The following is a 27,421-nucleotide window of genomic DNA, read 5'->3' as shown; positions in this document are numbered from 1 at the left end:
AGTCACACACTGGTCCACGTAGTCTGTCAGTCAGTCACACACTGGTCCACGTAGTCTGTCAGTCAGTCACACACTGGTCCACGTAGTCTGTCAGTCAGTCACACACTGGTCCACGTAGTCTGTCAGTCAGTCAGTCACACACTGGTCCATGTAGTCTGTCAGTCAGTCAGTCACACGCTGGTCCATGTAGGTAGGTAGGTAGTCGCTGGTCCATGTAGTCAGTCAGTCCCACGCTGGAACATGTAGGCAGTCAGTCAGTCAGTCAGTCAGTCAGTCAGTCAGTCAGTCAGTCAGTCAGTCAGTCAGTCAGTCAGTCAGTCAGTCAGTGACACGCTGGTACATGTAGTGCTGCGTATCTCACCTGCTTCAGGTTCGGCTCCCTCAGTGCGGGATTTGGCGGGAAGCTGACAATCCTCCTCACACAGGAAGCGCATCAGAGTGCGAGGGGGCGGGGAGACCTCTACGTCATCTTTTCGCGCTGCGGGGTGACGTCTCCGCGGCAGCTTGGCCGCTGAAGTGCGGGGTTTTTATTATTCCTCTGTAATCCCTGCCCTCCTCCGTGTGTCGCGGGCCGGGGTTGCCCGGCGGGGAGGGGAGAGGCGGGGCGGCGAGTGGGTAGGCCGACGTCGCAGGACGCTCACAGTGTGACAGCGGAGGTCACGTGTGACAGGACGTCAGCGGAGGGGGCGGGGCCGCGGTTGGCGTTGGAGAAAAGATTGGAGGCCCGGCGGAGGCTCGGAACATGCACAGCCTGGCCACGGCGGCGGTGAGTGCCGGGGGGGAGGGGCTGAGGACGGGAGGAGGGGCGCCTGTACTGGAGAGAGTGGGGGCTGTGTGATGAGGTGACAGGGGGACGCGGGAGGAGACGGGGCCCTTCAGAGGGGAGGCCTCAGGGAAGATGCGGCTTCCTGCTGGGAAGGAGGGAGTATGGGGATAGGATATAGTGAGTGATCTGAGGAGATATGTGTGCTTTGGAGGTGGGGTAACCCTGGAGGAAGAGGGGAGGTTTGGGAGACACCAGGAGCTACTATGGGAATCCTCTAAAGAGGTGGGAAGAAGATGGGAAGACCACAGATGGGATGTGGTGACTTAGAGGAGAAGAAGATGGGGGTCAGCAGATGAGATATGTGGACCTCTGTAAGAGGAGAAGATGAAAGGGAGACCTCAGTGGAGATACTGGGTCCCCCAGAGGAGGAACAGAAGAGTTGGCTACATTAGAGCTATGGGGATCCTCTAAAGAGGTAGGAAGAAGATGACACCATAGATGAGCTATGGTGACTCTTACTGGAGAGGAGCAGGGCTGGTTCTCTCATGAAGCTATTTTTGCATCATACGGCAGAGATTACAGGGGCCGCATGTTTGTACTGTGTGTTTACACTAACAGCGTACAGTCAGAGTAGGAGGAGAATTGAGAGGAAAGCGAGGTGGATGGGTCATCATTTGGGAAAAGCAGCTTGTTGTGCTGTGTGAAGAGCCTGACTGTGAGGGGGGAGGCAGGGGAGCAGCAGTGTTTCATTCGACTTGCACAGCAGAAGGGAGGAGGTGGCACTGCTGTCCTGACTGAGGAGGAATGGAGTGGCTGAGGGTGAGCAGTTTCTTTGTCTCAGACTCCCAGCCAGCCAGTGTGCTATTGTGTAGAGCTGCAGCATGTCATGTGAGAACATTTAATGAAGTAGAGTAAATTGTTGGGTGCTGTGTGATCATTCCAAATGGGGGGGGGGAAGGAGCGACGAGAACTCATCCTCACAAGTTTGCCTCAGGCAGAAAAAAAAAACTATAACCGGCACTGGAGAGGAGTGGAAGATGGGGGTCAGCAGAGGAGATATGTGGATCCTTGTAAGAGGAGAAGATGACAGGGAGACCTCAGTAAATATATGGGGCCCCCCAGAGGGGAAGCGCAAGAGTAGACTACAATGGAGAGCTCTTTGAGGGCACTCGCAAGAAGAGTAAATGTGGAGAGACATTATAGGAAATGCAGTAACTTCCTTAAGGAGGAAGAGAAGGTTTGGATTCCCAGAAGGCCATATTGGGGTATAGACACCCCCTGGGGAAGGAATATGATTTGACAGGCCCACAGAGGAGAAGGTGAGACCCCAGTGGAGAGATGCCCCATACCCTGGGGAGCAAGAAATCTCAGAGATGTTGTGCTCTCTAGGAAGGAGTAAATAAGGGAGACTACAGTAGACTGTCTGGGGAGCAGCTGAAAAACCACAGAGGATATGTAGATGTTGGACCCCGACTGGAGGAAGAGAAAAGGCAAAAACTTCATCAATTATATTTCTAGTCCCTGGTGAGGAGGATGAGATGGGGAGATACAGGGGCAGCCCGAGGAGTGGATGACAAGGAGATCACCAGTGGAGCTATGATGACATCCTAAAGAGTAGGGGACAGGAAGATCAAAGAGAAGATGCAGAAAAAAAACAAGGGGAAAAACAATCAAGAGCCCCACTATAGTGTAGCATGTTTGATAAGAGATTGAAAAATGTAAACTTGTGAGAACTACTCAAAGATGGTTTACTTCCAAGGCAACCACTGTGTAGTCAGGAGGGGAGCTTATCCTGTTCCCACTCAGAAATTGCTCTCCGTAGATAAGAAAGTAAAGCCCCATCTACACGATGGGACATTGCAGCGATCCGGCGGCTCGATTAGATGCCGGATCGCCTCTTCCGCGTGCCCGCCGCGTCCCCGCTTGCCGCGCCGGCGTCAATACCCGCTCGATTCCCGCTCGTCGCCGCGCCGCTTATCTTCCGCTCGATTCCCTGCCATTGTCCCCTAGCGGGGAGCGAGCAGGGAATCGGCGGAAGCAAGATCCGCCGATCAGCGGCTCGATTGATAAGGAGCATCGCGGCCGCATCTACGCGTGTAGATGCGGCTTTAGGACCCTTCCACCAGGGTGGATTGACAATGTTTGTAGAACAAAAGCTCCAGTGAAGTATAAAGCACATTACAAACAATACAATGGGTGGTAGTGGTGGACTTACTTCCCCACAGAAGACTCGACAGATCATAGTCCTTGAAAGAATAATCGTTTACTTCATTACTCCAAAAAAAATAAATTGCTGCAACGCGAAGTCGTACCAATTTTGAGTACCTGGAGTCGGAGTCAGTGGTTTCATAAACTAAGGCGATGGATTATTTTTGTACCCACTCCACAGCCCTGGTGGAGTTTGCAAAAGTGTACTGACTCTTAATAAACTTTATCTTTATGAAACATTTCAATATTTCACAGAAAATTATCCTATAGAAGTACTTTTACTGTTAAGAATAAAGCCCAGTGTTTTTGTTTCACCTAGTGGAAAGCCTAGCCGAGCTGCAACTTTACATTTATATCTGAATTTTAAGCTGCGATATAATAAATAAAATAAATTGCTGGTTTGCGTTCATTTGAGTGTAGACATGTATTGTCAGCTCTAGGTTCAATTTCACATGAAATAAGGCCTCTTTAAAACGGGAAGCGGAATTGCATGCTTGTCATCCTATCTGCCGCCCACGAGCACCATTTGGGTACAATTAAAATGAAACCGAACCACAGTGTTATCTGGCAGTAGAGAACAGCAACATGAGGCATCTAAGCATGTCTGTGGCCGTGGTCCGATGTGGCTCTGTGGGGGGTCAACTGTCCACCGCCAGTACAGGGCACTAATATGCGCCCATGTAATTAAATCCCTGCCAGTACCGGGTTCCCAAACTTACGTCATCAGTGGACTGGAAGTTTGCGAAACCGATCTGGAAGGAGACAAGCGATACCTCATATTCTTGTTCCTACCACCAGTATACACGCGCTATTTTAATTAAGGGTACACATAACTTTGGGCCCTGTATGTGAGTACTCTTTTTGCCTTTTTATGATTGTATGGTTCATTTATCCTCAAAGCGGTCTACACGTTGTACTGATGTTTTTTTATTATTTGATATACCATCAATCTTCTACCAATGCTATCTGGAGGACAACTATGCAGTTAAAGATTGAAGCAATTCTGTGACCACTGGGAGCCTCATGCTATGTACACAACCTTATAACATGGGTTGTTGTTGGTGAGCCCTTTTCCTTTTGGGTTCTGGGATTCACTTATATTGGCCTGGGTATTGCTCAGGGTAATAGTCTGCACTTTCCAATTGTGCTTCTACCCAGGGCTGTTAAAGAAAATCTGTAGCTAAAAAGGTTTCCCTGGGGGGTACTCGTCTGGGGTGGGGGAAGCCTCCGGATCCTATTCAGGCTTCCCCCTGTCCTCCTGTGTCCCACCACGGCAGCGTTAAAGCCCCCTGAACGGCAGGGATGTAAATATTTCTTTACCTTCCCGTGTCCAGTGCGGGCGCTGTATCGGCTCTCCACTCTGAGATAGGCGGAAATAGCCGATCTGTCGGTCTGTTCTACCCAGGCGACAGACTCCTGCGCAGTAGAGCGGACCAGACAGAGATTGGCTATTTCCGAGCGAAGAGCCGCAACAGCGCCCTGCTGGAGCCAGAAAAGGTAAATATTGCACAGCCTGACAAATTGTCGGTTGTGCGTTCCGCGGGCTGCAGCAATACCACCGTGGGACACAGGAGGACGGGGGAAGCCTTGATAGGATCCAGAGGCTTCCCCCTACCGAGGTGAGTACCCCCAGGGGAATTTTTTTTTTCGTTACAGAGTCTCTTTAGCCACTTCACCCCAAAGGCGTTTTTACCCTAACAGACGAGCGATTTTCACCTTTCAGTGCTTATCCCTTTAATTTGCCAATAGTTTAATCACTACTAATCACAATTAAATAATCTATATCTTGTTTTTTTCACCACCAATTGGGCTTTTTGGGGTTGATATTTGTTTTCAGTAATTACTTTATTTTCTATGCATTTTAAAGGGAAAAGTCAGCTTGTCATTAACTGGTTAACATAACTTTTTGCTCACCAACTTAATACTATACCATAAGATAAGGGAGATTACTTTTTGTCTTCCCTGTTTTAGCTTGCCTGCCCAGGGTGTTGGCTCACTAGTTAGACGTTCTATGGTTTGTTTTCAAAAGCAAACACGATCTTCATATACAGGTGAAACACGAAGAATTAGAATATTCAGCAAAAGTCTATTTATTTCATTAATACCGTACTCTTAAAAGGTGAATCTAATATATAAAATAGGAATCTTTTGCAGGTGTTTTGGATAAATTAGCTGGTTAAAGTCTGACACTTTGAGCTTAGAATATTGAACCTTTTCACAATATTGTAATGCCCTGTTCAGACTATGTGCATTCCTAGCCGTTTTTCCAGAACGCGTACTTTGCGCATAGAAACGGCTACTAATGTTTTCTAATGGCCTCGTTCACATGTATGAGACGCATACGTTTCTCATCCGCATTGCTGCACGCAGTTCTGTGCGTCACGCACAGAAACTGACACAATGAAAGTCTATGGACGCATATCAGAAACGCGTACTATTGCATTTTAGCGTGTTTCCCATTGTTTCCTGTGTGACGCTCTTCCTTTCAACATGCAAAACGCAATAGAAAATGCAAGAAAAACACATATTAACGCATGCGTTTTTCAACTTGCGTTTTCTATGCGTTCTGCAAACGCTGACAGTATGAACAGAGCCTAATGGTCTGAGATTTTGATTTTGGGGTTCTCCTAAGCTGTTGGCTATTGTCAGTTACAAGAAATAAAGGCTTGAAATATCTCGCTTTGCGTGTAATGAGTCTATTTCATATACTGTATTAATTTCACCTTTTTTAAGTTGAATTACTGAAATAAATGAATTGTTGCCGGTTATTCTAATTTTTCGAGTTTCAACTGTATAGCAAACCAGTAGGGGTTACATGCGTCAGATGTTCTCTGAACGCTGGGTATGGAGCAACATGCAATTCCTTGTTTTGTATGAAGCTGGAAGATTTTTGTGAAACAATAATTGACCCTTTTTGAATTTTATCAAATACGAATAAACAACTTGTGTGTATTTGGAAAATACATAACAGTAGAATGCCTTTATAGTAAACTCCAAGGGATCTGCCCAGTTAGTTTACTATATCAGAAGTCTCCTATATCTGTATTCGTCATACATTGTATAGTCATACAGGCACATGGTTGGACCTAGAGGCTGAGTTTACTATAGCCAGAGGTTTACTATAACAAGATACTACTGTACTGTGTTAAAAAATAGAGTACCGTAGTTAGCTTTTGGATATTATAAACTGAACATTGGTGATGTTCCATATCCAGGAAAGCTAAAGGCGAAGTATGTGATTTATTTGGTCAGCTCATGATTTTCAAAGATCCAATTTGCTGTGATAACATCCTGCTTTTAGCACATGACCAAGACTAGCAAATCAGAGACTTGCACATCTATCACCTGACCAAACTGATCACATGCTTCTCCATGAGTTCTCATAGACATGACCATCACTACTAAGGAGTCCTAGTTGGAGCATCAATGTACTGACTCCATAGCCAGGGGTTCTAATATGGTAACATTTTAGGGAAGCATATGCTACAGGGACATGTACATCTGAGAAGAGCATTGACCAGCGATGCACAGCTTTCAAGGAGAGGATACACTGATGATGTATGTTTTCTGTAGGGGAGATAGACTAGTGACACACAATGAGATGATAGAGCAATGTATTGGGGACTTAGGGGGAGTGTACCAGTGATGCCCAAGGAAAGGATATGTTGTTAATATATGGTGAGGTCTATTAGATGTTTCTATCTAGGGCCTCCACACCCTTTCAAATTGGTGCATAGTATCCATGACCCTGGCAATAATATGTAGCATGGTGGTGTAGTAGGTAGCGCTCTCGCCTTGCAGCGCTGGGTTCGAGTACCAGCCAGGTCAACATCTGCAAGGAGTTTGTATGGTCTCCACATGCCTGTGTGAGTTTCCTCTGGGCACTTTGGTTTCCTCCCAAATCCTAAAAACCTACAGATAAGTTAATTTGCTTCCCCCTAAATTATGCCTAGACTATAATACATACACTACGCGATACATACATAGACAGATGACTATGGTAGGGATTAGATTGTGAGCTCCTCTGAGAGACAATTAGTAACAAGACAATATACTCTGTACAGTGCTGTGTAATATGACAGCGCTATATAAATAAATATGCTTGTTTATCAACTTTTGGTAAATTTTGCTAAGTACAGCATCATAATGTAGATCCGGTTGCCTCCATTGAGAGGCAGTGTATACCTTGGCAGAGGAGACAATGTGTTGCATTAACTTGCAGGTGGAAAGTTTCATCAAAATCAGTAGTAAGATTTTGTGGTTCTTATGCCTAGTACACACGTTTGGATTTTCAGACCGATATCCTGCCAGATCGATTATTTTCAACATGTCCGATCTGATTTCAATAAATTTTTCTGTAGAAGTAAACAGAAAATCGATCGAAATCAGTCTGGCAGGAAATCTGCCTGAAAATCTCAACGTTGGGCTTGCTAAAGAAAATAAATTGAATTAAGCGATTTTTTTTTTTTTTTTTTTTTTTCCTCCATCCAAAATCGCAATTTCGATTCATGATTTCCTTCAAATCAAGCTTTGTTCTCCCTCTGTGCCTGTTTGTGCCCCCTTTGTCTCTCTCTGTGCCCCCTTTGTCTCTCTCTGTGCCCCTTTTTGTCTCTCTGTGCCCCCTTTGTCTCTCTTTATGCCCCTTTTTGTCTCTCTGTGCCCCCTCTGGGTCTTTCTCTGTGCCCCCTCTGTCCTCCAAGCGGCGGCAGTGCTGGACACACCTTCCAGCACGAGTCCAGCGATGCCAGTCTATCCACTTCACCTCCTGCAGACTCTAATGCACGGCATACTTCCTGTATGTCATGTGACATATAGGAACCAGGAAGTATGCCGTACACAGCAGACGGCAAGAGAGGATGGACAGCATTGGACTCATGCAGAAGGTATGTCCAACACTGCCGATGCATGCTGCACGCTCTCACGACTAGGGGGAAGTTTGAAGCCGCTTCTTAAAACCTCCCTTATGCGGAAATGACGTAATTGCGGAAATAGACGATTTGACGATTCCATAATCGTGATCTTGGTGATGACTATTTCGGTTTAAATTCAAGTTAGCATTCAGGCCTAGATATTAGAATGGCCACTCTGGTCCATAGTCTAGAAACCTTCAGGCATTCCCACAATATTATTATTAATATAGCACCAACAGCCATGTCACTTAACTGTCCCCCAGAGATGCTCACAATCTAATCCCTACCATAGTTGTCTATGTATGTGTTGTGGTCTGGGACCAATTTAGGAAAAGCCAAAGAACGTATATGTATGTTTTTGGGATGTGGGAGGAAATTTGCGTGCCCGGAGGAAACCCACGCAGACATGGAGAGAACATACAAACCCCATGCAGATAGTGCCCTGTATGGGATTCGAACCAGGGACCCAGCGCTGCAAGGCGAGAGTGCTGTCCACAGTATACCGAGCCTGTAGCAGAGTAGGGGCTGCAGCAGTTTTTGTGAGAGTGAGGGGAAGATCTTTGCAAGCTTTAGTGGGTAGGTCTGATGGAGGCGTCTGGTAGAGATCTCCATAGCTTGCATGCTGCCTTTGGTGAGTGTCTCAAAGCACTGCTGCCACTCCTCAGTTCAGTGGGGCTCCAGTATCTGCCTCCCAGTTTTCAGGAATTTTTTTAAGTCTGATTAGAGTCAAAATTAAATGTGTGTCCTAATGCATTAAACTCTGTACAAATAATTATAAAACACTATAAGACAACTGATGTCATTTCAATGCATTTTTACACGTCACTGAGGCCCCTTTCACATTGCGTCGCACAGCGTTCTTCTTCCCCGACATAAGGGCCATGCAAGTCTATGGAGACCTGCACACTTCACGCAATTCGACGCAGTGCACCAGAAGTATCCAAATCGCCGTAACCCCGGCGCAAAGGCTGTGCCTAGCGCATAGATTGTGCAGCAATGGAAGTCAATGGGCGATGTGTGCACGATGGGTGAGCGGTACGTTGTGGCCCGACTGGAATTCCAGTGACGTGCTTCCTGCTTAGCAAGGGGGTACGTCACTAGCGGGGGGCGGGCCTATGTATATGAGCCTGTCGCCGCACAGTTGTGCAGGGTCATATGAAGCCTCATATCAGTAATGCTCGCATCGCAAACCTCTAGTGCAGTGATGGCTAACCTCGGCACTCCAGCTGTGACAAAACTGCAAATCCCATCATGCCTCTGCCTCCCTGGGTTATGCTTAGAGCTGTCAGAGTATTGCAAAGCCTCATGGGACTTGTAGTTCCACCACAGATGGGAGTGCCACGGTTAGCCATCGCTGCTCTAGTGTAAGGGCTGGTTCACACTTGAGCGCTTTTCAGTGCTGTGCTGATTGCCGGTGATCAGCAAAGCGCTGCTGCTAATGTATCCCTATGGGTTCATTTTTGGGGGCAATAATGTTGTGATTCTTGTTCTGTTCAACAGGAATCGCAACACCAAACGTGGAAAAATCGCAACGCAAAATCGCTATTGCTATTGTGATATGCTTTCCAAGTGTGAAACGGCCCTTATGCTAGGTACACACTATGAGATTTTACTGGCCGATTTTACTGTCAGATTGATTTCCAACGTGTCCGATTTCCAAACATTTTCCGATCGATATCCTTTTACTTCTATGGGAAATTGATCGGAAAATGCTTGGAAATAGATCAGAAATCCGATCAAACATGTTGGAAATAATCGATCTGACAGTAAATCGACCAGAAAATTTCATAGTGTGTACCCAGCATTAAACTGTCCTGCAGCTGATATTCCAGGCTGCAGGAGAAATTATTAGATTGCCTCCTTATTAAGTATTTAGTGAGCATATAAAGGAGAGAAAGTTTAGCAAAGGTAACCATATCAATTAAGAGCTAAATAGCTTGTTTTAACCCTTCCAGTACCTAGAAAAATAGTCAGCTTCTGGCTGTTGATTTATGCTGTGTTTAATGTTTTAGACCATAGATGATATTTGAGTAAAATACCACCTTATTTTTCCCCCTGATGTTTTCTGTGTTTTCCCCCGCACAGCCTGTGCCAGCAGCACTTGCCCCTGTTGACCGAGAGAAGATTTACCAGTGGATTAACGAATTATCAAGCCCTGAAAGTCGTGAGAATGCGCTGCTGGAGCTCAGCAAGAAGCGGGAGTCAGTCCCAGATCTGGCGCCAATGCTCTGGCATTCTTTTGGTACAATTGCAGCACTTCTACAGGTTTGTTTCATCTTCCCCCTTATTCTGGTGTCTTCTGAAATCTCCAATCGCTTCCAAAACGATCAATTCTTGTCACTGCACAACAGCTGTGTGTGTTACAGCAGAGTTCTCCAACCCTGTCCCCAAGTCCCACCAGCAGTATAGTGCCACAATCGTGCAGAGGTTGGGGAATCGGTGTCTCAGCAGTGCTGATTAACTACCTCTATGGACTTCTGCAAAACATGCACAGTTTGGGTTTGAGGACAGGGTTGGGGAACTCTGCATTACAGGACAAGAAGGTAGGGCAGCAATCGCGCAAGGAAAACCAAGGTGTGCTCTGACCCACTTTCACAACACCACTAGGACAGACAAAAGGTGACATAGAGCACAATCAGCAACAAATGTTTTGTAGAGTACAGGAGAGTTGGGATAAAGAAGGCCTATGAAGGTGGAGTTGGAGTTTTAGAAGAAGAGTAAAGCAGGGAAGCAGAGCAGGAAGTGGCTGAGAAGGCATATGAAGGGGGAGTTGGAGTGATTAGCAGGAGCAGGGAAACAGTAGCAGAGCAGGAAGGGGGTGGGAATGCATAAGAAGGTGGATTTTGAGGTGTTAAGCAGGAGCAGAGTGAAAGAAGGGAAGCGGAAGCAGGGTGGGAAGGCATGTGAAAGCGGAGTTTGGGGTGTTTAGCAGGAGCAGAGGGAATCAGTAGCAGAACAGGAAGAGGGTGAGAAGGAATATGAAGGTGGAGTTGGAGTGATTAGCAGGAGCAGGGAAACGGTAGCAGAGCAGGAAGGGGGTGGGAAGGCATGTGAAGGCGGAGTTTGGGGTGTTTAGCAGGAGCAGAGTGAAGCAGTAGCAGAGCAGGAAGGGGGTGGGAAGGCATAAGAAGGCGGAGTTTGGATGTTTAGCAGAAGCAGGGAAGCAGTAGCAGACCAGGAAGGGGGTGGGAAGGCGTGTGAAGGCGGAGTTTGGATGTTTAGCAGGAGCAGAGGGAAGCCGTAGCAGAGCAGGAAGGGGGTGGGAAGGCATAAGAAGGCGGAGTTTGGGGTGTTCAGCAGGGAAGCCGTAGCAGAGCAGGAAGTGGCTGAGAAGGCATATGAAGGTGTAGTTGGAGTGATGAGCATAGAAACGGTAGCAGAGCAGGAAGGGGCTGGGAAGGCATATGAAGGCGGAGTTTGGAGCGTTTAGCAGGAGCAGGGAAGCAGAGCAGTAGCGGGGTGGGAAGGCACATGAAGGCATAGTTTGGAGTGTTTAGCAGGAACAGGGAAGCAGTAGCAGAGCAGGAAGTGGCTAGGAAGACATGAAGCCGGAGTTTGGAGTGTTTAGCAGGAGCAGAGTGTGGGAGCAGGGAAGCAGTAGTGGGGTGGGAAGGCATATGAAGGCGGAGTTTGGGTGTTTAGCAGGAGCAGGGAAACAGTAGCCTAGCAGGAAGTGGCTAGGAAGACATGAAGCCGGAGTTTGGAGTGTTTAGCATGAGCAGAGTGAGAGTAGGGAAGCAGTAGCGGGGTGGGAAGGCATGTGAAGGCAGAGTTTGGGTTTTTAGCAGGAGCAGAGTGGGAGCAGGGAAGCAGTAGCGGGGTGGGAAGGCATGTGAAGGCGGAGTTTGGGTTTTTAGTGGGAGCAGGGAAGCAGTAGCGGGGTGGGAAGGCATGTGAAGGCGGAGTTTGGGTGTTTAGCAGGAGCAGAGTGGGAGAAGAGAAGCAGTAGCGGGGTGGGAAGGCATGTGAAGGCGGAGTTTGGGTGTTTAGCAGGAGCAGAGTGGGAGCAGGGAAGCAGTAGCGGGGTGGGAAGGCATGTGAAGGCGGAGTTTGGGTGTTAAGCAGGAGCAGGGAAACAGTAGCAGAGCAGGAAGGGGGTGGGAAGGCATATGAAGGTAGAGTTTGGAGTGTTTAGCAGGAGCAGAGGGGAGCAGGGTAGTGTCAAATATATAGCATTGCATTCTTTCCTTATTTCATTAATTTATAATCGTTAGATTTTCTTTTAGGTCATAGACTCAAAAATTACTGTTGAAATGATTAATAATCAGTTTTTGTATAACCAGTTTTTGTATTTTGCTTAAAGTGTAATGATGTGAAATTATTCTCATTTATTCCCACGCTGAGAATGACCTAACCAATAGCTGAAATATTTTAGCAAGCACATTAGCTAATACTTGGCAGAGGTCTCCTAGTATGACTCATAGGTTAGAAAGAGAAAGTGGAAGCAGATTACATTCCAGAAATTATTTCTGATGATGTAATATGCTATGACATACGCGTATGTTAAAGGGAACCTAAACTGAAAAGGATATAGATTTTTACTTTGAAAATAATACCAGTTGCCTGACTCTCCTGCTGTTCCTGTGTATCTAATACCTTTAGCCACAGCCCCTCGACAAGCATGCAGATCAGTAGCTCTGACTGAAGTCAGACTGGATTAGCTGCATGCTTATTTCAGGTCTGTGATTCAGCCACTACTGCAGAAATCAGCCAGGCTGCCAGGCAACTGGTATTGTTTAAAAGGAAACATCCATATCCCTCTTAGTTAAGGTTCCCTTTATCTAGCAGGCGTTTGTTTCATTTTCTGTTTAAAGCCCCATCTACACGATACGATTCTTTGTGCGATTCGATTACAATTCTATTTACGATCCGATTAAATCCGACATGTCCGATTGGGATTCGATTCAATTCGATTTGCTATTGCAAAACATGTCGGATTTAATCGGATCGTAAATAGAATCGTAATTGAATCGCACAAAGAATCGTATCGTGTAGCTTGGGCTTTACACTAGAAGATAGAGGTAACAACAAGACAGAACTCTATGCTGTTGCTCTGCTACGTAATACGCTCTTAGGAACTGGTATGTATTTCATGCAATATATTTTGGTGGACATTATAATATGCTAGCAGATATCTTAGCAATAGGCATCTTAATCATATCCTTTTTATATGTAATTTCCGTATATTCTTTACATTATCACAAGATTATATTAGCTATAGTGATACTTCTCTTGTCTGCGTGTTCTAATTATTTAAATTTGGGATATACTGAAACAAATCTATATGCAAGCTTTCAGTGGTTTAAAGAGGAACTCCTGTGAAAATAATGTAATAAAAAGTGCTTCGTTTTTACAATTATGTATAAATGATTTAGTCAGTGTTTGCCCATTGTAAAAATCTTTAAATCCCTGATTTACATTCTGACATTAGTTACATGGTGAAACAGCTATTTCCCACAATGCAACAGGGTTCACAGACAGGAAACTGCCAAGAGTACATACTCAGAATTTCTTTGTGGGAGGGGTTTCACCACAATATCAGCCATACAGCGCCCCCTGATGGTCCGTTTGTGAAAAGGAATAAGTTCTCATGTAAAAGGGGGTATCCGCTACGGATTGGGATAAAGTTCAATTCTCTTAGTTTCTCTTTAACACCCATTGATATTAACAGTTGGAAGCTGTAACGCTAAATTATGAGTTGCACTTCTTATCTGTTAGTAATCCTGTATAAAGTATAGGAGCTGGCAGCAGGAAGTGGCTGGTAACACATGTGGAATCGGGAATGTTTAACAAGCTCTCTGTTTATCATTTCTGTAGTTTTGACACATTTTGGTTGTATTTGGATGACTTTAAAATGACAGCATAATATTTTCTTCTGTTTGTTCAGGAAATTGTAAATATCTACCCCTCTATAAACCCCCCTACCCTGACAGCACATCAGTCCAACAGAGTGTGCAATGCACTGGCCTTGCTGCAATGTGTGGCATCTCATCCGGAGACCAGGTACGTGTCATGTGTATGCCGTTCAGTACGTTCTCTTCATAGTGGCGTCTCTTTTCTGACCCGTTTAATGTGTGTTTCAGGTCTGCCTTCCTCGCCGCGCACATTCCGTTGTTTTTATATCCTTTCCTGCACACTGTAAGCAAAACCCGGCCTTTTGAATACCTGCGTCTCACCAGCCTGGGAGTAATTGGTAAGTTTGTGTATGTTTGCAGCATTAGATTACACCCCGCCCCCACTTCCTGTTCACCATCTCCTGCATGACTATCAGTAGGGATTGTAAAGGAGGTGCAAATTGTTTTGCATGAAATTGTATGCAGCGTAGAATTGGGCCAAACAAAATTAAGAGGGAGTGCAATTGATGGACCCATTCTCAGGCTGCATTAAATTGGTATGTAAGCTGAAATTATTGGCTTTTTGTACCACCTTTAGTGATGAAATGGATGCACAGTACATTTATTTAGCATGGCTCCAGTTCTTTGGTCATACCAGGGGAGCATTAAGGTGACCCAGAGATGACATTAACCAAAGCTTTTATACTTACCCGGGGCTTCCTCCTGCCCCATAAGCTCGCCTGAGTCCCACGCCATCCTCTGCCCTTCAGCCGCTATCAGTTCCTGTAACTGGCTCACTCATGTCCAGTCTGGGTCTTCTGTGCATGCATGGTAGGCCCGCACATTCACAGAAGACCCAGACTGGACACGACTGAGCCAGTTACCAGGGCTGACCGCGGGAGGACGGCGTGGGACTCAGACGAGCTTGTGGGGCGGGGAGAAGCCCCGGGTAAGGATCAGATCTTTAATGTCATCTCTGGTGAATGAAGTAAGTGGCAGCCAGGGCCATGCACTGTCCCAAAAGTCACTAAGGTAGATGGGGGAGGGGGGGAATATCGGAGTGTGACTGCATGTTGAACATTAAATCAGGTATTTAGAAATGTTTTTGTTAGAGCAGAATGAATAGTATATGCTATGGTATGGGGGGAGCTTCTTGGAACTGTTAATATCACAACATACCTATAAGACGTACGAGAGGAATCTCCGCTGGGAGACTTGGACGCAGCATACAGCCAGTATGGCTTATCCTGCTGCTGCACAAGTTCCCAGCGAATTTAAATGCTATTCCCCCTCTAGGTCCATGTGGATAGTGGGGGAATGATGCAATTTTGGCTTCCAGCAATTTCTGGAGGTTGAATTACAGTGTTTAACAAGTAACTTCATCTCCGTCTTCTGACGGCGCTGAATTTACTCACTGTGCAGCTATGGCCGTAATTCCTATTATGGCCTATGGTGGCGCCAAATCTCCTGCGCTGGAAATTGCAGTGTTGGCCTAAAAGTACCTTTTTGTTCTAGATCAGAGTTGTCCAACTGGCAGCCCTCTTGTTCACCCTTGGCTCCGCCCCACAAAGCCGGGACTTTGATGCTCTGCCCGTCCAGATGAATAATCTGGTCCACACCCCCTGCCCTGCCCATTAAGTTGGACAGCACTGTTCTAGATAGATTCCTGGGTACCCAGAAATGTCAGGTACATGGTAGAGGCCTGACAAGGAGCTTGAGGTGAGAGGCATATGGAGGCTTCCATATTCATTTCCCTCCTTTTTAAACCATACCAGTTGCATGGCAGTCCTGCCGATCTTTCCAGCATTAGAAGAACAACAAGCATGCAGCTAAATCAGAGCACCTGATTTGCATGCTTGTTCAGGGTCTATGGCTTAAAGTATTAGAGGCAGAGGCTCGGCAGGTCAGCTAGGCAATGTTCATTGTTTAAGAGGCGTACGAGAGGAATCGGCGCAGGATACAGCCGGTATATGGCTGATCCTGATCCTGCTCCTGCACAAATTCCCATTGATGTTAAATACTATTCCCCCTCCAGGCCGCCATGGATGGTGGGGCATTAAATAATTCTGCTTCCAGCAATTGCTGGAGGCTGAATTACAGTGTTTTATAAGTAACTTCAGCTCCGTCTTCTAACGGCACCGAAGTTACTCACTGTGTGCCAATCTAGCCAAAATTCCAATTACGGTCTATGGTGGCGCCAGCTGCGCCCAAGTCTCCTGCGCTGGATTGCCAGTGTTCGTTTAAGAGGAAATAAACATGGCAGCCTTCATATCCCTTTCACCTCAGCTGTTAGCTGTGTCCCAAAAGATTTATACAAAGATGCTGGCCAGCCTCCCTGCTCGCTGCACACTATTTTGGCAGTTGGGCGGAGCAACTGCCATTCACTAAGTGCTTTTAAAAATAAAGAAAATCATGAGAACTCTCCTATGAGAAGATGGGCTAGTCCAAAATCTGTCAGTAATGTCAGATTTCTACTTCTTATTGTGACAGGAACATAGGAGAAAGGTAATTTATGGCTCATTTTACTCTGGGAGAAATGTACTTGTTTGTGTTTAAATATTAAGATTTTTCGTGACAGTTCCTCGTTAAAGAAACCCAAGGTGTGAGACCTATGAAAGCTGCCATTTATTTTCTTAAAGAGGAGCTGTTAGGTATAAGGTCTCAGAGAAAAAAAACACATATATCAGTAGCTAAAGATTGGCTGTACTTACATTACATATGCATTTCACTGTCCACATTTGGATTTCATAGAATTTTTATATAGTATTTGCAGAGAATGATGCTCCTGCCAGCTCATGGCTGGTTCCATGTTTGTCTGTCTCCTATGAAGCCAATTGTGATGTCATATCCTCCCTGCTTCCTGATGATTCCACTCACAAAAAAAGATCCTAATGGACAACACTACTGTGCAGTGAATATTAATTAGCCATGTGGCTAGGAACAATAGCGGACTTGTGCAGTATACTCTAAAGGAACATGTGCCCTGTGATTTTTCAGTGCTGTGAGATGGGCTGCAAGTTACAGGCTGCTGTAACATGAGCCTGTAACTTCTCACTGTGAAAGCAGCCTTAGGGCGGGATAGGGAAATGAAGGGGATGACCCAAGGTAGTGCAGTGGGGAGAAGAGGCAGCCCCAGAATGCTTTGCAGCATCTGTTATGCGTCCTGCCGGCCTCCTTACGAGCTTGGGAATACAGAGCCTTGCTGTTGAGCACACATCACAGTAAGGGCCCTTTTCCACTAGCAGTCACTAGCGTTCACGCTGAACGCTAGCGATTGCTGAATCGCAATTACTGGCGATTCCCCGACGTTTGCGGCCGCGAAAATCGCGGCAAATATCGCTCCGCCGCGCGTTCCCGTAAAAAACGAATCGCGGTAGTGGAAATGACCTACCGCGATTCCTATGTTAAAAAGCAAACCGTAGCGATTGTAAAATCGCTAGCGGTTTGCGTCTTTGCGATTCAGCCAGCGCAAACGCGCTGGTGGAAAAGGGCCCTAAGAGAGATTTTTAACTTCAGTATTGCCTTTTTGGCTTCCTTCTAAACTGTTTAACACAGTTACTCTTTAAAGGGAACCTAAACTGTGAAGGATATGGATTTTTTCCTTTTTTAAAATAATACCAGTTGCCTGACTCTCCTGCTGCTGAAACTGAAAGCAGATTACATTCCAGAAATTATTTCTGATGATGTAATTTGCTATGACATACGCGTATGTTAAAGGGAACCTAAACTGAAAAGGATATAGATTTTTCCTTTTAAAATAATACCAGTTGCCTGACTCTCCTGCTGATCCTGTGTCTCTAATACTTTCAGCCACAGCCCCTGAACAAGCATGCAGATCAGGTGCTCTGACTGGAGTCAGACTGGATTACTTGCATGCTTGTTGCAGGTCTGTGATTCAGCCACTACTGCAGCCATAGAGATCAGCAGGGCTGCCAGGCAACTGGTATTGTTTAAAAGGAAACATCCATATCCCTCTTTTTAGGTTCCCTTTAACTACTTAAGGATGCCACTAGTTGAAATCTACGCCCTGTTTTGATGCTGATGTGGCCGCCAGGGCGTTGATTTCAATTCGCTGCCACGCGTTCCTGTCACCCCTGCCGTTCACGTCGCTCTCTGCCTGTCTCTATAACTGCAGAGCCCTGTGAGTGGGTCAGGAGCCGATTTCATTTGCTCCTGACCCTGTCTATCAACGTAAGCAGCTCCCATTTGGCTCATATTGAAAGGCAGGGTCAGGAGCCAATGAAAGTAGCTCCTGACCGGCTTACAGACCTCTGCCATCACAGAGACAGCAGAGTGGTCTGAGGTTTCTGGTGGACGGCGGTTGTGGTGGTATGTGCGGCAATTCTTCTGTGTTCCACCGTTTCTGGTACCAGCAGTCTCTGGTCCTTAAGGGGACAGAGACTGCTGGTACTTAAAGGGGAACTGAAGAGAGAGGTATATGGAGGCTGCCATGTTTATTTCCTTTTAATCAATACCAGTTGCCTGGCAGCCCTGCTGGTCAATTTCTCTGCAGTAGTATCTGAATAACACCAGAAACAAGCATGCAGCTAGTCTTGTCAGATCTGGATTTAAAGTCTCAAACACCTGATCTGCTGCATGCTTGTTCAGGGGCTATGGCTAATAGTATTAGAGGCAGAGGATCAGCAGGGCTGCCAGGCAACTGGTATTGCTTAAAAGGAAATAAACATGGCAGCCTCCATATACCTCTTACTACAGTTGTCCTTTAAGTGGTTGAACAATATCAGTTGCCTGGCAGCCCTGCTGATCTTTCTGGTCAGTAGGGTCTGAGTCACACGCCTGAAACAAGCAGGCAGCTGATCTTCTCAGAATTTTTCATAGACCTTTGATCTGCTGCATGCTTGTTCAGGGTCTATGGATAAAAATCGGCAGGATAGCCAGGGAATATGCATTATTTAAAAGTAAATCAACCTGTCAGCCTCCATATTCCTCTCACTCGAGTTCCCTTTAAACTCACTTATAAAATCTGAGCCTAAACTTGGTCTGTAAGCACTGGTGTCAGATAAGTCTTGCTGGTGTGCCCTGAATGCTCTGTGCGTTGTGTCCACATGTAATAACTGCTGATTTTCTGTTTGGAAACAGGAGCACTTGTGAAGACTGACGAGCAGGAAGTCATCAATTTTCTCCTAACCACAGAGATCATCCCGCTATGTCTGCGGATTATGGAGTCTGGAAGCGAACTTTCTAAAACTGTACGACCTTCTTTCCTCCTTTCATATTTTTTCTTTAGTATAATTGAGACTTTCCACTAATTAGGAATTCATGACTCTCAGCCCTCCTATCTGTAGCCTTCAGTCTGTCAGCACAGGAGGCTCCAATAACTCACATAAATGTTTTACAAGGATGCTACTTTGGTTTTGGGTCAGGTTGAATGGAAATTCTACTTTCAGTAGAAAAAAAAAGTAATGAACCTATATCTTTTCAAAACACATCTTTTATGTAACTTAAAGGGACACTAAGGGGGTTCAGGGAAAATGAGTTGAACTTACCTGGGGCTTCTAATGATCCCCCACAGACATCCTGTGCCTGCGCAGCCACTCACCGATGCTCCGGCCCCGCCTCCGGTTCACTTCTGGAATTTCAGACTTTAAAGTATAAAAACCACTGCGTTGCTGTGTCCTCGCTCCCGCTGATGTCACCAGGAGCGTACTGTGCAGGCCCACACCATACTGGGCCTGCACAATACACTCCTGGTGATGTCAGCGGGAGAGAGGGCGTGGCTGCGCAGGCGCAGTGGTTTTCAGACTTTAACCACTTTACCACCGCAGGCGCGTATATGTCCGTCCCTTTGCACAACCTTTAACCACCAAAACCGGAGATTTACGCACCTCCCGCCGCTACGCGCGCTCCCGCTCGCTCGTGCACACCACTCGCCCGGAGATCAATGAACGGGAATAACGATTCCCGTTCCTTGATCTCAGCCCCCAAGCAATGATCGGCTGCTTCTATGAGAAGCAGCGCGATCATTGTGAAAAAAAAAGTTGCCCAGCCTCCCTGAACTTTCTGCAACCATACTTCTTACGCTTGCAGGACGCATTTACAAAAAATTACTGTGGCCATCTTATGGCCAAATAGTAAAACTACACCCAAAAGCATTTTTCATATACAAATACGTAGTTTTACATTATAAATTAACTCATTACCATTTTTTTTTTTTTGTAATTAAAAAACAAAACAAAATTACAATAAAAAAAAATACATAAATAGTTACCTTAGGGACTGAACTCTTTAAATATTTATGTCAAGAGGGTATAACACTGTTACTTTATAAACTATGGGCTTGTAATTAGGGATGAACGCAAAACTGAAAAAAATGCACCTTTATTTCCAAATAAAATGTTGGCGCCAAACATTGTTATAGGGACTTAATTTAAACGGGGTAATAACCGGTACAAATGGGCGAATTTAATGGGTTTTAATTACAGTAGCATGCATTATTTAAAAACAATAATGGTCGAAAACTGAAAAATGATTTTTTTTTCCCCAAATTTTTTCCTCTTTTCCCATTAAAACACATTTAGAATAAAATAATTATTGGCATAATGTCCCACCTAAAGTAAGCCTAATTGGTGGCGAAAAAAAACAAGATATAGTTCATTTCATTGCGATAAGTAATAATAGTTATAGACTTATGGAAGGAGCGCTGAAAGGTGAAAATTGCTCTGGTGCTCAAGGGGTAAAACCCCCTCAGTGGTGAAGTGGTTAAAGTCTGAAATTCCAGAAGTGAACCGGAGGCGGGGCCGGAGCATTGGTGAGTGGCTGCGCGGGCACAGGATGTCTGCGGGGGACCATTAGAAGCCCCGGGTAAGTTAAACTTTCTTTTTTTTTTTTTTTTTTTTTCTCTCCCCCGCCCTCCCCTACAGTATTCCTTTAAAGGATAGCAGAGCCCACTTTCCCTGTTGTGGTCCATCCCCCTTCTTTTTTTGCGCAAATACCCCCAGCAGCTACCTTCTGCTCGGGCATTAGTGCGCTGCCCCGGCTGCACGCGTGCTTGATCGCTCGGCCACGGCTGGGAGCGCTCTGGACATGTGCAGTGTGCTCCTGGCCGTGTGATGATGCGTGCAACTGCATGCAGTGCATTGGGATGCTGCACATTGCACAATTATACTGAAATTCTGAGTACGTACACCTGGCAGTTTCCTGTCTGGGAACCTTGCTGCATTGTGGGAAATAGCTGATTACAGCGGTTTCCAACTGCCAAAGAAAAATGCAGCAACTACATCACCTGCCAGCAGTAAAAATGTCACCATGTAATAAATGTCAGAATGTAAATCAGGGATTTAAAATATTTTACAATGGGCAAACATTGACTAAATCATTTATACATAATTATTGTAAAAATGAAGCACTTTTTTACTGCATTATTTTCACTGGAGTTCCTCTTTAAATGAGGCAGCAGCCTCAATACAGAGATATCTGTTCTTGGTGACTAAGTACACATGGTGGCTAAAGGTGCGTACACACATCTGATTTCATGCCCGATTGTCATTCAAACCGGACGTTTGAATGACTTTGTCATTCAGACAAAAAGTCCTTCAGACTCCTTGTACAAACAGACCACAAAATTGTTTAATATGCAAATTATAGCTAATTTACATGTCATTTGACTGGTCAATGGACCAGATAGAAAAATGGACCAGATCAAATGACTGATCAAGCGCCTTGTTGTTTGAAAGTCTTTTAGTGTCAAACTAAAGGCCCATACACACGTCGGACTTTTGCGAACTACGGGTCGTTTGAATGTCCCGTCGTTAAGTCGTCCGCACGCGAAATCGGGCGTGTGTACAGACTGTTGTTCGGGTGATAAGACTGATTTTGAGCGATCTGCCCGTCGTTTGCAAAAGTCCGTGTGTATGGGCCTTAATAGACTTTCACACAAGTAGTTTGTACACATATATGGACCTAACTGTCGTTTCAACGACAGTCCACGGATCCGCCAAGCAGATCAGTCAAAACTGCTGCTATCAGTCTCACGATCGTTCGTACACACGCCAAACTGTCGTTCAAACGACCGGTTTGAATGACAAGTCGTTCAGAAATATCAGACGTGTGTACGTACCTTTTAATTGTAGCCCAAAAAAGGGGGCAATCCCTGGCTACCGATTAGTTGCCACAATTGTTTCAGATGAAAATGTATGTGCGCATAGCAAAAGGATTACTTCAGATAGCAAGGTGATGTGCAGAGAGAGACTACAGGATTTCAGTAAGCTGCGCTAGTTTTTTTTTTTTTTGTTTGTTGTTTTTCTCTAGCGTCCAATGTCTTTTATGACAGATGTGCTCCAGGAATGTGCCTGTGCTGCTGTCTACCCCCTGCCTGCACTAACATGGTATCTGCTCCACTTTCAGGTGGCCACCTTTATCCTCCAGAAGATCCTGCTGGACGACACAGGCTTGGCCTACATTTGTCAGACCTACGAACGCTTCTCCCACGTTGCCATGATTCTGGTAACATTTTTTTTCTTTTCTCTTTTTTTTTGTTTTGTGTTTTTTTTTCTTTTTCCTCCACTAAACCCTTTAAAGTGAACCAGAGACGAAGCACCCTCATGTATTTTACCATATATATCAGTGGGAACATTAGAGAAAACACCTACCTTGCTCTCTGTTTCATCCTTCACTGCTCAGCCTGCTTGTTAGCAGCCCTGATAAAATCCCCGGCTGAGCATTCAGTCTGGCTTTGCTCAGGAATCATTATAGCTGAGTCATTATAGTAGAGTGAGAAGGGGCAGGCTTGGGCTTGAAAAGACACCAGAGAACCTCGACTCAGCTATGATTCCTGAGCAAAGCCAGACTGAATGGTCAGTCAGGATTTTATCAGGGCTGATAGCAGGCAGACTGAGCAGTGAAGAATGAAACAGAGAGCAGGGTAGGTGTGTTCTCTAATGTTCCCACTGATATCTATCCTATCTAGATAGATAGATAGATAGATAGATAATCTATATCTATCTATCTATCTCAAAATACCTGAGGGTGCTCCATCTCTGGTTCACTTTACTGCTGGTGAAATTAGAGTAAGTAGAATCAGGAGGACCTCTACCTGGTGTCCCTTCTCCTCTGGAACATAGTAGTGGCCATATTTCCAAAGTCTGCTGGAACTCCTTGGAAAACTCCACCTGCAATGCTGTGAGCCGCCAGCAGTTAGGCTGTGGATGCTGAGTTTGGTGGGGGGCGGGCGCAGCAACGCAGATGAGGGCAGCCGGAGCCTCGGCAGAAATGTGAAGAAAACCCGCCACAGCTGCAGTTCCAAAGAGGCGGAGCAATCATGTGTATGAATAAATTCTGGTGGATTGGGTAACTGTGTAACCCAGAGACCCCGACCCCAGTGCTGTATCATTAAAGGATACCGAGGTGACATGATAGATGTGTATGTATAGTGCCTAGCACACAAATAACTAGGTTGTGTTCCTTTTTTTCTTTCTCTGCCTGAAAGAGTTAAATATCAGGTATGTAAGTAGCTGACTCTGTCCTGACTCAGACAGGAAGTGACTACAGTGTGACCCTCGCTGATAAGAAATTCCAACTATAGAACACTTTCCTAGCACAAAATTGCTTCTGAGAGCAGGAAAGAGAGAAAAAGGTTCAATACTTCATAGATATTTAGCTCTGGCATATTTCAATGAATGTGTCATTGAGCAAAAACAATAAAACAGTTAAAACTTAAAAAGTAGATATAAACATAAAATAAAACCGTGGAGTGTCTTAAAAAGTCATTTTTAGGAGAAGGAAGATGGATACAATCGTTTATTTCATTAATTTATTTTCACCTCGGGTGTCCTTTAAGACAGAACTTTGCATAAGGCCCCATTCACACTAGAGCATTTTGCCGCGATTTCGGCAAAACGCTCAAACGCTAGCGCTTTCTTACTTGGGCGAATTGCGCTAATCTGCTAAAAACGCGAAACGCGTCGCCTGCACCATTTTCAGGTGATTTCCCGGTAATCGTGTTTCAATGCTATAGAAACGCTAAATGCGTTCGTGGCAAAATTGCCGCAGTGTTCAGTGATTTTTTTTCCCCCCCGTGAAATCGTGGAAAAATCACTCCTGCAAAACGCCAGCGTTTTGCTTTTAAGTATTTGTTTAAAACACTTTTTTTTAACTTAAAGAGGAACTCCAGCCTAAACAAACATACTGGCATTAAGTTACATTAGTTATGTTAATTAAAATAGATAGGTAATGTAATCTCTTACCCACCCTGTTTTAAAAGAACAGGCAAATGTTTGATTTCATGATGGCAGCCATCTTTTTGGTTGAAAGGAGATGACAGGGAGAATAAGACACAGTTCCAACTGTCCTGTGTCCTGAGCACCTCTCCCAGTTGCTAGAAAACGTGAATAACATAGGAAATCCCATCATGCTTTGCGCAGCATCAGGGAAAAAAAGCCCGGGCTTTTTTTCCTTTGATGGGTGGAGCTTAGCTAAAAATGCAGCTAAAAATGATGCTTTGGTAAGAAAAACAAAGTTCTGATTCTGTGAAACTGTTAAAGAAACACCAAGCCTTTTCAGTGCTGCTGAGTAGATTTTTAGTCCGGAGGTTCACTTTAATGTAATCTTTAAAGTGTGCCTGGCATGACGAGAAGTAAAAATGTTATATATACCTGGGGCTTCCTCCAGCCCCCTCCGCGCAGATCGCTCCCTCACTGGTGTCCAAAGCCTACTGCATTCTCCTGTAGCTGCCCCGTTATCTTCGGCCGGTGGGCACAGGTGCAGTGCTGCCAAGCCTGTTCAACCATGGTGCTGACAGTTTCCCATCTGTGAACCTGCATTGCAATGTGGGAAATAACAGCTGTTTACAGCTTTTTCCAACTGCCAAAAAAAGCAAGCAGCATCTCCTTCCAACTGACATCACCTGCCAGCAGTAAAAATGTCACCATGTGATAAATGCCAGAATATAAATCAGGGAGAGAAAAGCTTTTACAATGGGCAAACACTGACTAAATCATTTATACAGAATTGTAAATAGGAGCACATTTTTTTTATTACATTATTTTCACTGGAGTTCCTCTTTAATGGTCATGGTTTTTGTTTTGTTCTATCCAGACAGATGTGCCCCATTGTGTGGGATGCTTTCATATCCGCTGTTGGCATAGTGATCCGAAATGCTCAGTGAGGTGCTCATAATTTCAGGTTGATGCAAATTTTGTTTTTTTTTTGCGCAGCTTGCAATTGGCCCAATCAAGATCCACATCCACTTTTGCGTTCGGTTCAATTGCAACCTGCAGATATTTACTTGCAATTATTACTACTTAGCTTCTTATTTAACGTCTCTAGTAAGGATCCCAGGCAGAGATTGGCCGTATCGTAGGTCTTTTGCCCCGTATGTCTGTGCATTTGTATAGGCAGTAGATTCTGCTTTGAAAATTGCGCAAAAGGTGGATCAGCGCATCACCAGGCCATCTCCGAATGGCCTCCAATCAGAGGTGCGCTGAGCCCCCCCAGAAACGCCAAACGCACTTTTTACTTGGTGGCGCACCAAGGCTATGCATATGCATAGGTTAGGATTTAGTTAGTTAGGTCCCCTCCCATGGGGGATGACTTCTCCGCAGTGGGAGGGACGAGTACTTAACAAGTTGCATGCAAGCTGTTACAGGAAACCAACATCCTTCAGTGGTAGACAGGTTATGTGTATACTAGGTATGTATTTTACCCCACAAGTGGGGCTTGCACTCTCTTGCAGGTAGGCACTAGTCTGTTTTTAAGTAGCGCTGCTCATTTCTTTGCCATGTATGTAGTAGTTTCTGCTTTGTTTAGGGTGTTGGGTGCATCCTCTGAGTTGGTTACAGCACAATCAGTCTTTTGCTTCACTGCCAATTGTTTTCCGAGTGCTGCTGATAAATCTATAATAGTCATTTCATGTCCTTGTTCTGTACAGGGTAAGATGGTTCTCCAGCTGTCCAAGGAGCCGTCTGCCAGGCTGCTGAAGCATGTTGTGCGCTGCTACCTCCGCCTGTCTGACAACCCCAGGTAAGACACTTCTCTCCAAGCAACTTACTAGAGCAATGTCACTTTAGCATGAAAGAGTCATTCAGATGTTACTTAAAGGAAACCTGAAGCTGAAATAAACCAGATGGAGAATTGTATGTGTAGTATAGCTAAGAAATAGAACATAAGTAGCAAAGAGAAGTCTCCTATTTTCAGTACAGGAAGAGTTAAACGGGAACTGAAGAGAGAGGTATATGGAGGCTGCCATGTTTATTTCCTTTTAAGCAATACCAGTTGCCTGGCAGCCCTGCTTATCCTCTGCCTCTAATACTATTAGCCATAGCCCCTGAACAAGCATGCAGCAGATCAGGTGTTTCAGACTTTAAAGTCAGATCTGACAAGACTAGCTGCATGCTTGTTTCTGGTGTTATTCAGATACTACTGCAGAGAAATAGACCAGCAGGGCTGCCAGGCAACTGGTATTGATTAAAAGGAAATAAATATGGCAGCCTCCGTATACCTCTTACTTCAGTTCCCCTTTAAAAAGTTATGTGCAGAAGAGCTTCTCTGAGCTATTCAACCCACTGGGTCAAATACACTCCTGTTTTCTGAAGCACTTAAAGAGAACCCGAGGTGGGTTTTGAGAATCCTATTAGCACACAGAGGCTGGTGATTATATGCAGAAGCAGCCTCTGTGTGCTAATAGGATTCTTAAAACCCACCTCGGGTTCTCTTTGAAAAGAGAGACAGCTTGCGATAACGTTCTACTGCAGGAAAGTTCAAAGGGTCATTATTTTTGCTTGTTTCTTAGCTTAAAATAGTGTGTGCTTTCTAAATTGCAAAAAAAAAAAAAAAAAGCTATATATCTGAAAATAAAAATATGACCCTCTTTTCTTTACTACTAAAATTCTATTCATTATCTGTACTACACATACATTTCATTATATGTTTGTTTTGTTTCTGAAACATAGTACTTGAAGAGTTCCTCTGGTCTTCTCAAAAATGATCTAAAATGTGTGCCTTGGAAGCTTTTACTGTAAGAAATAAACTTGTTGTGCTCTAGAGATATGGACCAGCCTGTGTTTTGGGTTTCAGGGCTCGGGAAGCACTGAGGCAGTGTCTGCCGGACCAGCTGAAAGACACAACATTCGCCCAAGTCCTGAAGGACGACACCACGACCAAACGCTGGCTGGCTCAGCTGGTTAAGAACTTGCAGGAGGGGCAAGTCACGGACCCCAGAGGCATCCCGCTGCCCCCTCAGTGAGGAACTGGAGACGGCTACACAACGCAAGCACTCGGCTAACGTAATCTGGCCTCCTGAATCGGGGGTGTGGACTTCACAAGCAGTTTTTCCGGTATTCTCTTCAGAGCGGAGGGGTACAGACGTGGCTCCACCACCTGGGGGGCGGGACTCTGCTGCAGGGGCCGGACTCTTCAAGAAAACTCCCTTCTTGTTGACCAAGAGTTTGATGGTTCGGTAATATGCAGGACTGTACAGGTCCCTCTTACTGATTAATGTTTACATAATAATAGCACATAATCTAGTCGACAGACCTGCTGGAGTGTTAGCTGGACCTAAACATTCTCACTCCATCCAATGCCTGCGGCCCTCGGCAATTCTTCCAATGCTTCTAGCAGTGTATGAGATTAGGAATCCAGCGGGAAAAATGGTGCATTTATATTTTCAGTATGTAGCTGTTTCAATACACAGTGCACTTCTCTACGGCAACGTTTCCAGATAATAATAAAACTGAGCTTTGTGCAAGCTG

General features: G+C 45.2%; 2 protein-coding genes across 3 annotated transcripts in view; one reads left to right on the top strand and one right to left on the bottom strand.

Moving 5' to 3' along the window:
- Positions 1-749, bottom strand: part of USP37 (ubiquitin specific peptidase 37) — an 87,436-nt gene extending 86,687 nt beyond the window's left edge. Inside the window, exon 1 of one of the 2 annotated variants that reach the window (XM_068246049.1) lies at positions 362-749. The gene's annotated coding sequence lies outside the window, so the exon portion shown is untranslated. The remainder of the gene's footprint in view (positions 1-361) is intronic. The other variant, XM_068246050.1, reaches the window with a different exon arrangement.
- On the top strand, positions 522-27,421 carry CNOT9 (CCR4-NOT transcription complex subunit 9). The gene is made up of 8 exons (XM_068246051.1): positions 522-766; positions 9,970-10,149; positions 13,772-13,887; positions 13,968-14,077; positions 18,819-18,928; positions 22,083-22,181; positions 25,603-25,694; positions 26,748-27,421. Exons 1-8 carry the CDS (start codon positions 743-745, stop codon positions 26,914-26,916), a joined length of 900 nt encoding a protein of 299 aa, XP_068102152.1. The 5' UTR covers positions 522-742; the 3' UTR covers positions 26,917-27,421.

Source organism: Hyperolius riggenbachi, chromosome 7, assembly GCF_040937935.1.
Source record: "Hyperolius riggenbachi isolate aHypRig1 chromosome 7, aHypRig1.pri, whole genome shotgun sequence".
Taxonomy (NCBI): Eukaryota; Metazoa; Chordata; class Amphibia; order Anura; family Hyperoliidae; genus Hyperolius; species Hyperolius riggenbachi.
The sequence above is the reverse complement of the archived record's forward strand: the minus strand, read 5'-3'. Positions and strand labels throughout refer to the sequence as shown.